This window comes from Engraulis encrasicolus, chromosome 20 (assembly GCF_034702125.1).
Source record: "Engraulis encrasicolus isolate BLACKSEA-1 chromosome 20, IST_EnEncr_1.0, whole genome shotgun sequence".
In the NCBI taxonomy this organism is placed as follows: domain Eukaryota; kingdom Metazoa; phylum Chordata; class Actinopteri; order Clupeiformes; family Engraulidae; genus Engraulis; species Engraulis encrasicolus.
The window spans coordinates 38997414-39014151 of NC_085876.1; the positions used below are offsets into that span (position 1 = coordinate 38997414).

Below are 16738 nucleotides of genomic sequence, written 5' to 3' on the forward strand. Positions count from 1 at the left end.
TAAAACACATTTAAAAGGTGCACTGTGTTGGACGGTGGTCAGAGAGAAAATTGCAACTGTGTTACACATTGAATCTGTGCTGCCTATTGACAAATCTAATCTTTTCACAAACATTTAGTACATAAATATCATAACATTTACTATTAGGACCAAAGTACAGTAAGTTTGTCAGGTAAAAATGTCCATTTCTGGAAGGTAACACTCAATTTCTCAGTGATTAAGTCATGATTCCAGTTTCATGTCACATGTGTCTTGAGCCTGAGCATTTAACAGCAGTATAGTTGGTGTTGAATAAGATTTGTTTTTATAAGAGGATGTAGGCCTAACTTTTAACAAATCACTGCTTCGTCAGTCAAACTGTGGTGGTTATTACATTAGTTATTACTTAATTTATCCAAAAGATACACAACTAAAGCACTAAAATAAGGCGGTTTTATGGTTTTTATTAGCCAGCGATTTCATTTCACTTTGATACTCAGCACTGCTACAAGTCAAACGCTTTTCATATCAAACATTCCTTACATAGGCTCTCATAATGGGCTTAAACTACACTTTTCAAATCAGACAAAAATCCTCTACACATGCAGGCCTGCTAACAAGCAGACCTGGTTAGAAATCATAGAAGATTACTTACTATATGACAAAAGTAACCTCCCACTAACCCATCCTGTTCAGAATTCTTTTTGTTAACCTCAAGAGGTCATGGCCAGTTCGAAGCCCAGGAGAACTGCAGTCTCAGTCTCAGCGTTTCCCACTATAATATCCAAAAGGATCACTGTCAGAATACTTAGAGAAGACTGATCTCCCCAAAACCCAGTCAAATTTGATTTTAAAAAGTACTGTATGTTCGGAGTTCTTTTTGAATGACAGAGTCACGACCATGGAGGTAGTATAAGACCGGTCACGACGACCAGAGGCGCGTCTTGCCACCAGGCAAGGCAGGCAACCGCTTGGGGCCCCCAAGCCCCTAGATAGTGAATGACAGCCCACAATTTACCACAGTAGTGGCGATTTTGGTTCATATGTTCATTCTTATGCATTTTCGCTTGGGGCCCCACCTGACCGTAGAATCGCCTCTGACGACGACCAGTTCTCTGCGGGCCCAGGAGGGGTGCGTGTTGCTTCACCTCTCCTCACGCTCAGCCTCCACTTCCCCCACCACCAGGTGCCTGACTCTCAACAGGTGTTCACTTGTGGCCTGACCTGGCCGCTTTATCACAGCACTCACAGCCCCTCCTTGGAATGAAATGAATGAGGCCTTTTATACAGAGCGCCGAGACGCGGCGGTTAAACGCTGCCTGCTATCAGCCAGTGTTGCCAGATTGGGCGGTTTCCCGCCCAATTGGGCTGCTTAGGATGGAAATCTGCGGGTAAAAATGAGATTTAAAATTAGCACCAAAAAACACTGCATTTTTGGTCATAGAAATCAATAGTATTTGGAGGGATTCAGCGCTCCCAGGCGTGTTTTGGGTATGTCTTGGCCTGGAAATCCTCAGCTTCATCTGGCAACCCTGCTATCAGCCCTGACCATCAGCCAAGCACTTTCGGTGGCTGTAAAGTGTAAGTGTTGTTGTCTGGGTCCTGCAGTGAAAACTTTCCCTCAGAGAGGGGGAGAAAAAGGTCACCCCACACTTTTCACAATCTCACCTGGTGTTGGTGTCCGTCAACCCCGCCTCACTTTTCACAAAACTCACCTGCTGTGGCCTTGAGTGTCGGCTGTTGTGCTTGGAGAAAAGAAGAGAAAGGAAAAGAGAAACTGTGGTGGCTTTTGTGCACGGTTGATGTTTATTTAGTCAGGACAGACCACATTGAACCTTCACAGAAAAAAACCCTCTGTGGACGAAAAAGTAGACTGGAAACACTTTCAGGGCCCAAGAGTCTAGATTGACCATCAAGGTTTACTGTCGACATTTGGGGCCTTTGCTCTGTCACAGGTAAGGTTATCTGACGGCGAATGGAGGAGGGAAGGGAAGGGAGGGTCATTAAAATGGTAAAACTGACTAAAATAAATAATTAATTTATCGGTGAAAGGAGACAAGATGACGAACAAAGATTATACAAAAACAAGGCGTAGAAGGTAGCAAGGCTGGGGGGGGTGGGAGAATCTGAAGGCCGGGGTTGCCATGAGGTGAAACTCATTTGTGAACAACCCCATTCAGCCCTAATTACACAAAATTCATTAATGTCATTGAAGGACAAGCAAGAGTACAAGTTTGGTTAACGTAGAAGTAAACAATTTTGGGGCGGCAACAAATTAAAGCCTGTTAGCAGAAAATGAAAGTTGACAGGCTAGAAAATATAAGCATGTAATTAAATACTCTGGAAATTGTATATGAACTTATATGATTATTTATTCTGCAGAAATCATTTCTCTCCAACGGCATTACAGAAGATATGTAATTCTTTTGCAAAATCATTTACCTAGGCTACATTTTTATTATTATAATTTCACTCTGATGCATAATGACTCTAGTCTGGATGAGATGCATATTTTCGATGTTGAGACAAGGATAGGATACATACGTATATTGACAGGATGACTCAATGACTTCTTAAAACTTTGGACTGTCACAGCACACCAGAAAAAAAACCTGACTCTACAGGCAAAGCCTAAAAAGTGTGCAATATGTAACCATCATAATAGGCATTGTCAACAACACACACCAGCATCCACGCAGACCCCCCTCCACTCTCTGCATTCCATACAACATTACTCATTCTCAAACAAAAAAAATAGTTCTCTGCAATTTCAGAAAAATACCTAAAATGACAATAGCACTTGTGTCTTCTCACGTGCATGAAACTCTATGAACACTTTCTTTTATCAGCACTATTTTTTAATTCCCAGGGCCTCAATGAACACGTCTAACGGTGCATAACCGCAACAGCAGACTAGTGACGCAGCTAAGAATGAGAACACTTCCTATGGATGACCCAACGGGGTGCCAGGTTCGAGTGGGTGTGGTTCTGGTGGGCATGATGTCACGGAAGCGCTTGCATGGTAGCGATTTCTCAAAGCGAACTTTCTCGAGTGAGCAGCGGCATCTGTGGAAAACTGTGGGCGCTTGTGTGTGTGTGTGTGTGTGTGTGTGTGTGTGTGTGTGTGTGTGTGTGTGTGTGTGTGTGTGTGTGTGTGTGTGTGTGTGTGTGTGTCTCATGTGGTTCTATTACTGTATTGATAGCTTGGGGAAGGCCTTCAGTCTTTAGTGCAATGTTCCATCGTCACCTTCAGTGATTAATTCTTTTTTTTTCATCTACTACCACGGGGGCCTTCCAAAGGCCAGTAGGTACGGTTGGACATCGACAACAATAAAGACATGTCCTCCTACTCAGCTTTCTTGCGAAAAGCCACCTTGTCTTTGGTCTCCTGCAGTCTCTCGTTGATCTTGTCCTTGGTCTCCTCTATTCGCTCGGAGAATCTGAGCTCGGAGAATCGGTCCTTGGTTTCCTCCATCTTCTCGGAGAATCGATCCTTGGTCTCCTCCATCTTCTCCGAGAACCTGTCCCTGGTCTCATCCATCTTCTCCTGGATGTACTCCTTGACGGGTGGAGGCGTGGACAGGTGGCCGTGCTTGCGCAGGTACCTCACCGACAGCGACGTGCCGCCCAGGGTCACCGTGTAGCGTGCCGGGGTGGCGATCTGTCAATCAAATCAAATCAAATCAAATCAAGTCAAGTCAAAAAAACAGAAACGAATCCTTCTCTGCATTTGCACTTGTTGTTCTGTATATTTCCTGTGCACTTTGTATCTGCTAGTGATGTTGGCTATGATTATGTCCTCGTTTGAAAGTCGCTTTGGTTATAAAGTGTCTGCCAAATGCAATGCAATATCATAATGTAGTCAAGTCATGCCAATATTCACTACTTTGCCTTTGTGAGTATTCGCTGTACAGTAAGCATGATCATACAGGATGACGTCTGCTTGTAGTGTACCACCCTATGTGTGGATAGAGGGATAGTCAAGTGTAACCATACCCCCCGCTAAGGTGCCCCCCCATACTCCATCAAATGCCCATCCAAACACTTGGTTCTGCAGCCGGGTCTGTGTGTGGATGGAGGGATAGTCAAGTGTAACCAGTAGTGAAATGGAGTAGTAAAGGGGAGGAGGTGTGATGATCAGGAGGGATGAAGTCTCTGAGAAGGGGAAGAATCACGCTGCTGGCTCCTCCACAACTGTTGCACTGATACCATTTTTTGGCCCCGATACCGATACCCGATACCTGGCTGCGCAGTATCGGCCGACACCGATACCACCCTATTTGAAATGTGTATATATATATGAAGGGCTGCAGTGCATACTACTTGGATGGATGGGCAGCCATGGCCTAATGGTTAGAGAGTTGGTCTTTCAATCTAGGGGTTGCAGGTTCAAATCTCCCTTGACCTCTCCCTACATCTCCATCCATGGCTGAAGTGCCCTAGAGCAAGGCACCTAACCCCACATTGCTCCAGGGGCTGTAACCAATACCCTAAAAAATAATAACTGTAAGTCGCTTTGAATAAATGAAAGCGTCAGCTAAGTGCAATGTAATAATGTAATAATAATAATAATGTAAAATCATTGCAAGGCTTTGTTAGGCTGCTGCCTACCTTTGTGAAACAGGAAAAAGACTAATACAAAGTGAATCCAGCAAAACGTTTTATACTTTTTAAATACCTCTATGAAATAACAAATTTCAAGGCTGTTTAAGTGTCATACAAGCACCTGTAAATGGTATCGGTGCCCTATTTGTTGGTACTCGTCGATACCGATACCACCATTTTAGTGCCGATCCACCGATACTGGTATCGTTATCGGTGCAACACTATTTAAAACAACATTTATATCTGGTGCCATTATAAACAACGAGACATAGCGGAGTTGGGCCAAACTGCTTCACAAAAATGTAAGCTACCAATGTTAACACAATGAATACCAGGCTTTGTTTGGAATGTTATCGCTTGAATGGCAGCAAGTGCAATCAATTTCACATTTTTTGAACAGCCACATAATATTGGCTATTTTTTTTTACATTAACATTTGTTTAAAAGCTGAGGTCATCTAAGCAAAACGTCATGACTCCTTGTTGATGTGCCTCTCAGTACAACTTAAAGATTATCATTTTGTGCTTACCTTGTACATTGCGTATGCAGTCAGAGCGTAGCCACTTTGAGAGTTTTCAAGGAGTTTGACGAGTTTGTCAGGAAAGCCTACATACTCCAGAAATGGCACTACATTCACTCCACTGAGAAAGCAAAAGAACAAAAACAAGAGGATGAGGAGAGGTTGAAAAAGACTAGTATTGGCAATCATAATAAGATAATAACAAAGATACCGATAATACAATACCACTTCTTATAGTCGTATCTACACTACATTCACCACACTGAGAATTGCAGAAGAGAAAGAAAAGAAGATGCAATGATTTCACAGCTGCAAAGTTGATTAGGGATAACCAAGCCACTCATGGAGGATAATCATATTAAATATTTGCAATATCACTACTTGTAAGTATTTCCCAAGTTTTCTCAAAACCAGAAGCATTTCCTGAAGGATATTTCATGGAGGATCTGGCAAATAAAGTACAAATGGGCATCCAAACTAAAATACATGTTGTAGAACTGGACAGAGTAGGGGAAAAACAGAGAGAGTAACACCCTTTTATAGTTATAACCATATGTTAAACCATATTAATCTATTACTACATGCTATTACTATCGATTGATTACAATACAGTATCGATTTTACAACAACTCTGAACTGTCATCCATGCACCACTGCAGTGTCATTCACATCAGAATCATATCCAAGGAGGCCAACACTAGGAGATCCACAGTCTAGGCTACTACACTACCCCTACAACCTGTCCCATCATCCCCCAGTCATCCTCCTCTAGGCTGCCTGCCACCCAACAGCCTCAGCTCTGGCAGTTAGACCAAAGATTTCCTTTGTAGATATCATTCAAACCCCACCCACCCAATGCAAAGGAGTGTGCTCAAGTTGTGTCACCTAAGGAGGCGTTGTCCCCCCCCCTTCTTCTTCTCTTTCTGTGGCACTTGATGTGCGCTATCGCCACCGCCGATCATTTATACCTAATAGTATATCCATGTTAAATAAGACAACTGTAACTTAGACTGAATAGCACATTGCACTTTGGCACTGAATAACTGCACTTTACTGTGTTTAAGTTGGGTTTTTTGTCAACCCGTCTTCTTGTCCTACAGAGGGAGGGAGGGGGGGTTGTGTATTGTGTTCTTGTTTATTATAATGTCTTTGTAATTGTATCAGATGCACTGAAAATGGCACAGAACAATTTTCCGAAAGGACAAATAAACTATCTATCTATCCATCTACAGCACCAAGGGAACTCCATTTATGGTTGGAACAATCAACCTCAAGTCTCCAAAGGTCTCCTAACCTCTTAAGCTTTGGAGTGCCCTGTACCGGGTCCAATGACTTTAAACTTCAACTTGATCTTCATCCCGCAATTGTTTGTAATCCAGGTGGTGTAATAAACCCAGGAACATTATATATCATTGGAAAGCTTAGACCCTCCGGAATACATTTAGCACTACTTTGCAGAGGTTTGAACATATTGTATGTGCATTATTATCAATTTATTACACAATGTCACCTTTCAAATTTGACCCCCTCAAGCACCTACCGTCTGATGTCTCCCTACCTTCCTAGGATGATTGAACATCCTAACATGAACATATCCTTATCCCCATGATCTCCAAATGTCTGTTACAATCCAAGGTTGATGAAAGTGTATTCTTTTTTTTTTTTTTTTTACTTTATTTCAACCACAAGTTGTACAACTCCACTCAAATTAACTCCACTTTATTGTGAAAAAAAAAACGATCATGTTTTTCCTTCCTCAAGAATTGTGCTGTTTGTCTACACTTCCATATTTTTCCATATGATCAATGGTATTCCACATCATCCCCAGACTCTGCTGATTACATAGGCATCATCTGTGTGGCTCTGTGACATTCCTACCCTGAAGGACAAGCCTGGGAAGAGAAGTAGGCAAGTCTTATTTTACGCAGCTTCGTGTTGGCACATTTGCTTTGAATGACTGCAGCCCCCACAAAGCATTCAAAGGCTGAATGATAGTCCAAACTCCAAGCTTTCATATGAGCCATATAACCCTTCTGTGTTACATCCAGGGACAGAGAAATGTCAGATTTGCTCAACAATACCTCTTACAGTACAGTACAGTACTGCATCATCTCTGTAATACTACCCAAAAGGCATATCCAACCATGGCAGATGACTGTATAACACCTCAAGGGGTATGCTTTCATATGTGACCATGATAAGGCTTCTAGCTCAAAAGGTTCTTGTACAGTTAAGACCTTATATGGGGGGTGCATTTTGACTAACTAAAAAAATTACAAAAAGTCACTTGGCAAAACACATGTGTATATCCACACATAATTGTCTTGGGAAAGGTCATATATTAGGGCCCGACCGATATGGTTTTTTCAGGGCCGATACCGATTTTTATGGAAATGGGAGGCCGATAACCGATATGTGCAACCGATATATAGAAATATTGTTCATAATAAAATTGAATGTAATATAAATTATTATTATTATATATACACATATATTTAGTTATAATAATGAACTCTCAAGGACCCAAAGTGGGGAGAGCAAAATAGAAGATGCATTCAGAACGAAACGGCTGCAAAATTGGTTGTGAAAGTTATACAAACTTATACAAAAGTATGGTCGATACCGATATCCCAAAAATGCAAAATATCGGCCCGATATATCGGTGGGGCCGATATATTGGTCGGGCCTTATCATATATAGCTGTAACAACTTCCCCTTTGACAAACAGCTTCAGTAGACCTGTGAATAAGTCTTAAATGTGTTTCCAAGGCCAAATGTATCATCTTAACTGCTGAAATGTAGTAATTTCGAGGGGGTCTTCATGACCGCATTTCAGAAAAAAGATGTTCTAACCCCTGTAAGTCCTTGGCAGTACATCACAAAATAGTCCTGTCACTTCCTGTGGATTCTACAGAGTCTCTACTTTCAAATGATACCAGCCACTTCATGATAGGTCAAAGTATGCAGACAGAGGAACCATGTAAGTAGACGTTGTGCAAAACCTTAAAAAAACCTCACAAATAGCACCGAAGCTTAAGAGGCTAAAGGGGCGTTCACCTGACATCACATGGATTCAGGAAATGCAGGGGCTTGATGTACCTTACTCTACTAGAGTAGACAATTATTTGGTTACACTGTGTAGTAGTCAAACAAAACAAAAAATCATACAGGGAGGTGCATCTTTGACTAACAATTAAATGTGCAACCGTAATATTTCACAGATCTGATCATGTACAGCAGTGGATCCCAATCAGGGGTATGGTATGCATGTGTACCACTAGGGGGACGCGAGCACACTGCAGGCGGTATGTGGGATAATGTAGAACACATGTATGGAATAAAGTCAAATCGGAAGAGAGGAAGTGACACGAGTCTGAGTGAGGGGGTACTCATGGTATGCACTCCTTCGTTGGCGACCCTAGAGTGCAGCACCACCCGGGAAAAGTTGTGAGTTTGCTCTCATAAAACCTCTCTGACCCAACCAACAGCAGCAGTCTCATGGTGTGTTCCAATACTCGTACTTTACGCCCTTTCCGCACTGTGTTTGGGTACGCAGGGTGTTCCATTTCTAATCGCGGCGGTAAAGTGTACTGTAAATTACCCGGATAACGCCCCCAAAACGGCCATTTTTCGAAGTGTGGAGTAACTGTACACTCAACGGCCGCCATGTTTGTTACGTAGTTGAGTGTCAGATCTGTCAAACGGCTGAATCTCCGTGATGACAGCATAGTTTTGATTCCAAAGACAATTGCCATGTGTATTAGAGACAGGGGTGACTTTAAAAAGTGTCAGCATAACGAACAGTGCCTTCCGTCATGAATTGCATATTGGCGGTTGGTAAACTCTGATGACACGCGACCAACCGTCATTTCCGTTAAGTGTATCAGACAGAACGGGAATCGGAATGTACTCGCCTCGTGAATCGCGGAGGGTGGGAAGGGTACTTCACTACACTTAAACAAGGTACACAGTACAGAGGGCGAGTAATGGAACACACCCTCAGTCTGCCTCTTCCCCCCCACTACCTACCTTAGCATCTCCAAATCAGCCTCCATCCTACTAGCTGAACACACTCCAGGCTGGCACACCAAACCGCCTGAGCTCTGCCAGTTAGGCCGCCTAGTGATCAGCCTAAGCTGTCTGGGAGGAACTGCTGACAGAACAGGCACACTACTCTGCCAACTAATCACGTCCTGGCTGCCGCCTTGAGTGTTGTGTCGTTACTTTGCTCCATCCTCTAGTCTTGGTGCTGCAGCCTGCCTGATTACCTGTGTATGAGCAAACCACGGCAACACAACACAACACTCACTGCAATAAGATGGGGGAAAGCATCTTTCCTCTTTTCACCAGTCCGTTGTGTTGCGTTGCGTTTCGCATCGCCAACCTGCCTGCCTGGCCCAGATAACGCCCCTGGCACGATTTCACTTTTCACACTGTGACTGTGCTAGTTACACCACACACACACGCACGCACACACGCGCACACACACACAGGGTGCTCAAGTGAAGACCTGAATCGACATGAAAAAAAGCCAATTAGGTTCTTAGGGGCCTCCTGAGGTATGCTAAATCACTAAGCTAGGGGGCCAGGAGAGCACTGTGACACACACACACACACACACACGCCCACACACACACATGCCCACACACACACACACACACACACACACACACACACACACACGCCCACACACACACGCCCACACACACACCCCCACACACACACACACACACACACACACACACACACACACACACACACACACACACACACACGCACACGCACACGCACACACACACACACACACGACCATGCAACGCCATTAAGCATGAAGAGCATGGACTCAAAATGAAAGTGAGAAAACTTTCAACCAAGCACACATGCTCCAGTGAGTTTCACTTCTGGGATTAGTTCCTGAAGCCGAGCCTTCGACTGGCCGGGACCAAACGGGACTACTGCTCCACAACTAGATTAATGTTGATCAGAGCTGTACAAACTAGGTTGACAAAATAAACATCCAAAAAAAGTCAGAGAATGTGTGCACATCAGTACTGCAGATGCTGGACCAAACAGATGGAAAAAAATGCTAAAAAAGTAGTATGGCGAAAGTATGGTGGCATTTGTCCGTTTTACGAACCTCTGCCATTTCTTTTGAGAAAATAAAGGCACCAGTCATGTACATTTCTTCTACCTGTGCCCTCACAGACAGGTGATGTCCCCAATTAGCTAAGCCTACCAAGGGATCAACTGGCTCAGTGAATTGGCTGATACGCGATAGTGTGTGGCAGGGCAGGGCAGGGCTCTTACTTTCTGAACCCTGCGACATCTGCTGCTACTGTGTATTGTCCCAGGGAACTGGATGGAGACTCTGTGGCCATTTGAACTTGGTGCCCATTACATCGAGAACCAACTTTTCAGTCCCTGGCAATTTTTTTCCTGGCAAATTTTTGCCGTAGCGAAATTATAATGCAAATGTCTTAAAATTTGGGTGCGCATTCAAAGTATTCAATAAAGTGGTAAGAAAGAGGAATCTCTGTTTTATCCTATTACCAAACGTGGGACATGGTGCAATAGCTTTAATGGTGCAGTAAAAGTGAAAGAGAAAGACAGAGTGCAATGAAGTGAAACATCAGATGACTCAAGATTGGGTATAAGTACTGGCACTGTTCCTTCTCAGCTCGAGTGAGAAAAAAACACCAAAACGCGATTTTGGGGTGCCATGGCATGGCTCGTTGCGCCAAGATCCCACACCATAAATCTGGGGACCCGGGTTTGAGGCTCATCTTGGTTCCCAATATTTCCCCAACTCTCTCTCACACAGTTTTCCTATTTGTATCTTCACTGCTCTCCCATAATAAAGGAAATGGCCACAAAAATATCTTCTTAAAAAAACATCCCGGACAGGGCACTGATGGCGCATTGAGGTCGACTGAGAACTGTGCCGGTGTCCATTCCTGCAGCTAATCGCGAACTGGCTGGCGTGTTCACCACAGATCTTAGCGTTCGCAAACCGGAAAGTACTTGTTTTTTCACTGCTAACCGTGACACAGTGTTTCCCATACATTGAGGAAACTATGGCGGCCCGCCATAGTTTAAATTTGGCCGCCATAGTTTACGAAAATGTAAAAAAATAAAATAAAAAATTTTTTTTTTTACTTTTTTTTTTACTTTTTTTACGATATCCGTTTTTGTTAAAAACGATTTGAATTACGATTTTGAATTTCCTTCGCATTTTCCTCCTGGAGTAAATACATCCTATAGACTCTGTATTGGTTAGTAGTCCCACGGTAACACAGAATGAGGGGAAAGCATTAGGAAGTGACCGTAAGGGTATTACAATTGATTCATGTGTGCACACGTGTAACATCGGATGAGTAACAGAACATGTGCGCAACGATGCGTTATGACACGCCGATATGCGAGGATCTTCGTCCAAATCGCTAGTCGCATGCATCATCGCTAACTGCGTTTACATCGCGTGCCGCGTGTAAGGGAAATGTTAGTTGTTGACATGTATGGAATTCACTTCAATTTGTGCTGTTTCTTGCTTCAGTTGTGGACAAAACGATTGGCCAAACTCACAATAGAAAGCCTTTGCTGTGCTACTGTCCCAGAGAGCTGGAAAAAAAAAAACCTTCATAGAAGAAGTCACACTTAACAGGGGTGTTAACCAATCCAATGAGTTCTCTCATTGCGCTCTCTCTCTCTCTCTCTCTCTCTCTCTCTCTCTCTCTCTCTCTCTCTCTCTCTCTCTCTCTCTCTCTCTCTCTCTCTCTCTCTCTCTCTCTCTCTCTCTCATAGTAGCCTACTATTTACCCATAACAAATGGTGAATTTCTGAGCCCTTTTTAATTTGTAGCCTATACCACTGAAGGCATGATAATGCTTCATCATATTTTAGAAATAGGGCCTATGTGCCTTTTATATACCAAATGTTTATCATTTTGAAAATTGTTTCAGTTGTTTATGACTTGTGTATGACTGAAATTATCTCTGCATACTATCAGTGCTGCATTGCTTTGTAAAGATTCAACACACTTTAAAAACACACTGAAAAGATACGGCCATAGTAGCCTACTGAAAACATTTTGTTCATAATAATGGTGATTAATAAATGGAGGTCTTAAATTTTCATACTGACATCCTTGAATTTGACTTGGTAGATCACGGCAGACCATCAACTTCAAAAGTAGATCTTGGTTAAAAAAAGGTTGGGCACCCCTGCTATAGAGAGAACCACAAGTGCTTGAAAGACAGGGATCAAAAGCCTAGTCAAGTTGTTGTAGTTAACTTGGGTTTGGGAGCAATATAAAAAACCTTCAGAGAAGGGACAGTTGGGATGAGTTTACTAACACTCCCTAGGCTTTGTTTTACAGTTGTAATGAGTTTGGTGACAGACCTTCATTGACACAGCAGAGGAGACATCGGGCTGCATATAGAAATTAATGTGTAATGAATGTGAATATAGACATAAATGTGTAATATGTTGTTCAGCCCTTTTAATGGGAGGAATTTGGAAAAAACTGGCCCTGTGACCAGCACCCCTCATGTAGAATCTTAAATTCTTATCTCTGCTCCTATTTTGTTTTATTATTGTTTCCCAGACCCCTGCATGAGGGACGAATGAAACTGTGTTGTAAACAGAAATTATTCACTGTACTGCATTTTTTGACAATGACAATGTACTACTATTATACAAGTCATGGGTAAAATCTTATGTAGCCTTATTTCTCAAAATATAAATGGCTGAAATATAGGCCCAGGCCTACAGTTTCTCCATGCGCAATGTCATACTGTAGTCATTGTTTTGCCGTTTTGCATTTACGCTGCAAGAATACAACCCCCCCCCCCAAAAAAAAGGCCCGCCCCCGTGTGTGAGAAACCCCCCCCCGCCCCGGACAAAATAAACCCCGGCTGCCCCCATAGTTTCCAAAATTTCTGTGGGAAACACTGCGTGACAACAATGTGTATGTCAACCGGTTAATTTCAGTAACACAGTCACGCATGTAAAAACTAAAAAGTTCAGAGCCCGGTATGAACGGGTGGCTGGCAGGTAAGCACTTTAGTGCCAACATAGCTGGTGCGGGCATGGGCACCATATTAGTCGTCCTGAAAACAGTATGACTGTTATGCCACAGACTCGCAGTTCGATTCCAGCTCGAGGTAGTTTCTAGATTCCGCCCCCAAAAAAACAAAGACAAAACAAACAAACAAACAAACAAAACCAAACAGCCCTACGTTGTACTCACTGCATGGCGGCGTAGTAGAAGGAGCCGAACCAGACAGAGGAGGTGAGTAGGTGCACGGGGATCATGACCTTGCCGTACTGCTTGAAGGTCTTCTTGAAGCGCTGCACCAGGCCGATGGACTTGTCCTGCAGAGGGTCTATCTCATGCTCCTCCTCAGGAGGCTGACATGGAAGTAAGGAAGTTTAGGTAACACTTTATTTTAGGGATACATCTATAAGCACTAATACATACAATGTTAATGCCTGCATAAGTAACTTGTAAGGCATGTACTAAGCAAACGCTAAGGCCTACTAGGTCCTTACTAAAGTTAAATTGGTAATAAATCCCTTATTGTGCATGAACAAGACATTTGCGAATACATGCCTAACAAATGTTTGATTTTGCTTTGTACATGTCTTACAAGTTACTTACTTGCTTACTACAGGCACATTGTATGTATTAGTGCTAATTGATGTATACCTAAAATAAAGTGCTACCGAAGTAGGTTTACCTTTTATAGCACATTTAAAAACAGCAAGAACTGGCCTAAGTGCTGAGCAGAGTCAAACTAAAAAAAGACTAGAATGAAATAATAAAAAAAGTGCTAAAGCCGAGACATGGTCAGACAACAAGAATATAGAATATGAAATATAGATAACGTCTGGAAAAAAAACTAAAAAAAAAAAACCTTCTAAGTGAACCTTAGGTGAAAATCGTTATCACGGTTTTGAAACGGTATACCGCCCAGCCCTAATTCCAATAGACAAGTGCAATAAAAAGGTACGATAAAAGATAAGGATGAAAGAAAAACTATCAACGAGGAAGCAAAGGCCCAATGTGTACAAATGTGTTTTGAGTCTGAATTTAAAAGTGTGGGAACAGATCTGGGGTGCTTTTCTGGAAACCACAGTTGCTAACTACGTTAGCTATTTTGTTGTTAGCAATGCAATTTCCCATTGGCAACTACCCAAGTCACTAACTGGCAAGCAACTACGCCTTCGGGAAACGCACTTCTGATGTTGGGGGGCAAAGCATTCCAGGGGTGCATTTCTGGAAAGCGTAGTCGCTAACCGTGTTAGCTACTTTGTTGCTCGCAATGCAATTTCCCATTGGCAACTACCCAAGTCGCTAGCTGCTAACAACTAGGCTTTCCAGAAATGCACCCCAGAGACGTGGAGCTGCTACAGGGTCAAAGACGTGCAAAATGACATTGTCAATCAGTGTAACGGATGCCTTCTGCTGACTGTAACTGTAAAAAACATGACAAAGACGTCTTTGACCCTACAGCAAAAGCACGGACGGTACCTGTGGCTGCTGCTGAGTAGACGGTGGCTGCTGAGGAGGCTGCTGAGGAGGCTGCTTCTCAGGCTGCTCCGTGCTGCCTTTCTGCTGTGAGGAGGACCAAGCTGCCGTGGAGGTGGATAGACACCGGGGGGCGCAGTATGTTAGCCTGGGTGGGGCCGGGCCGGGGCCCCCCCTCCAGGGCCGGAGGGTTGCAGGGGGCCGGGACACGGGCCCCTGGAGCAGGCGGTGCAGGACGGAGGCCTGCTGCCTCACGGATCTCATGTGGAGGAACTTCTGCATCCTCTTATCAGCTGCCTAGACTGGTCAGTCTTTTGCCCTAGCCAGAAAGCAGAATGTAAAAATCATCATCAAAATACTCAAGAAGGTATCTTGATTGCCCTTCTGCTGGCTGTGCCCTATACCTATACTGTCTCCAACATGCCTGAGATCTTTCAGAAAAACATGTTTCGCTAAGTTCATCTTCAGGTTAGCTAATGAAGCACTAACCGAAATGTGTACATTTGCACCAAAAAAAAAAAAAAAAACAAGAAAAAAGTCAACAGTGATAAACAGTCTGTGGTGTGTTATCTGAATCTCCAATTCTTTGGTCAAGTTTTCCTGCCTCACACCTGTACCTGTATTTCTGAAGGCTTGTGCACGTTGGCTTTCATGAACTTTGCAATATGATCATGTACAGTTTGCATGTAGGAGGGGTGGACATCTGCACTACAGGCCTTAGTTGAAAACAAACACTTACGCCAGCATCACCCTATTTCTAAACACCACCTGTCCCTCCTCACTATTCAACATCCCAACACTTTCCTACACCCACTCCTCCACCACCCCCCTTTAACACCCACTATACATAGACTCATGCAAACAATCTAAGCCAGCCCAAAACAATGTGTCAACACCATCGCTACTATTGCACAGGATTCTAACAGCACTTGTGCAACTCTGACAGCCGCACACTGAAAATGATTGTTGTGCATACTCGGCACCTGCATGCGTATCTGTCATTAACGTAAACTAAGCTTTAGGCGTGTAAACTTTAGATTTTTGTCACGTATTTTTGGTCAACCGACAGTGAACAATTTAACCCACTTGTTTTTTTATTCTGCCTGCAGTATAGGTACTCTGTACACACTGTATCTTTGTAGCACTGACTGAATGACACTGCTATCAACAACTCTTGGCCACGGAAGTCAGTTGTGAAACAAGCACGATGTTGCCAACATCCAAAGGTTACACAAATTAGATAATGTTTTGTCGTCAAGGACAAGGACATGACTTACAGCTTTGATGTATGTAAACACTGCAGTTAGGCTATCTCAGCAAGGCGTTTTCAAAATCCATACCTTTGTGAAATTGTGACTCAAAGACGGTTCAAAAGTTGAAGAGACGTCATTCTACACGTGGGTACTTTATCCTGCAACAGACACACAGAAAAACAGAAATACAAAATGCTCAGGTAGTCCTAGCCAACAGACATTCGAGGAAAACGTGTGTCGTTATGTGGTCCTAGAGTTGCTCTGTAATCTGACTCTCAAGGCCAACTATATCGAGCGACGTAGGCTCCGTACTGTAAACAAGCCAAACAAACACAGGCAGTTCGGCCCTGTCCAGAATAATGTCCACTGACCACCACCGACAAGACAAGCCTCCAACGCTGGGTGGCCTCAAACTTGGAACTGTCATTTAGCTGACTAACGATGCTGTGTAGCTGACTAGCGATAGCCAGACGCTTCTAAGACTGCCGACTCGTTGATTTAACTATATTGATGAACAAAATATACTGAAACCACACACGTGCATGGAAAAGAGATGCCCATCCTTTTCGCTTCGGCCCGCGCTAAATAACTAACAGGCCATGTTGTCCTTCTGTCATTCACTTTGGAAAGGAGAATTCAGCACCTGACGACGCACACTTTCTACGCAAAGACCTTGGACACGCAATGGGTTGTGGGATATGTAGTATAAACTCGTCACTTGGGTATTCGATTGCTTTCCATTGTCCTGTAGTATACAACTACATTTCCCGACTCGCTTTCCATAGCGGGTCTCGTGAAGGCCTCGACTTGATGAACGCACACTTGTGGAAAGTAAAATATACACCAAAATGT

At 43.3% G+C, this 16738-nt stretch overlaps 1 protein-coding gene across 1 annotated transcript; it reads right to left on the reverse strand.

Moving 5' to 3' along the window:
• Positions 1-1762: 1762 nt before the first annotated feature.
• On the reverse strand, positions 1763-16557 carry fam210aa (family with sequence similarity 210 member Aa). The gene is made up of 6 exons (XM_063185936.1): positions 16425-16557; positions 15974-16044; positions 14637-14952; positions 13353-13513; positions 5114-5225; positions 1763-3640 (listed from the first exon to the last, which is right to left on the reverse strand). Exons 3-6 carry the CDS (start codon positions 14913-14915, stop codon positions 3326-3328), a joined length of 867 nt encoding a protein of 288 aa, XP_063042006.1. The 5' UTR covers positions 14916-14952; positions 15974-16044; positions 16425-16557; the 3' UTR covers positions 1763-3325.
• Positions 16558-16738: the final 181 nt, after the last annotated feature.

Excerpts from the sequence above, each read along its gene's own strand:
- fam210aa (XM_063185936.1), bottom strand. The coding sequence starts at position 14,915 with ATGCAGAAGTTCCTCCACATGAGATCCGTGAGGCAGCAGGCCTCCGTC. Across the intron at positions 13,514-14,636 it reads CTACTCAGCAGCAGCCACAG|CCTCCTGAGGAGGAGCATGA; the intron begins GTACCGTCCGTG and ends CTTCCATGTCAG. Across the intron at positions 5,226-13,352 it reads TTCTACTACGCCGCCATGCA|TGGAGTGAATGTAGTGCCAT; the intron begins GTGAGTACAACG and ends TTGCTTTCTCAG.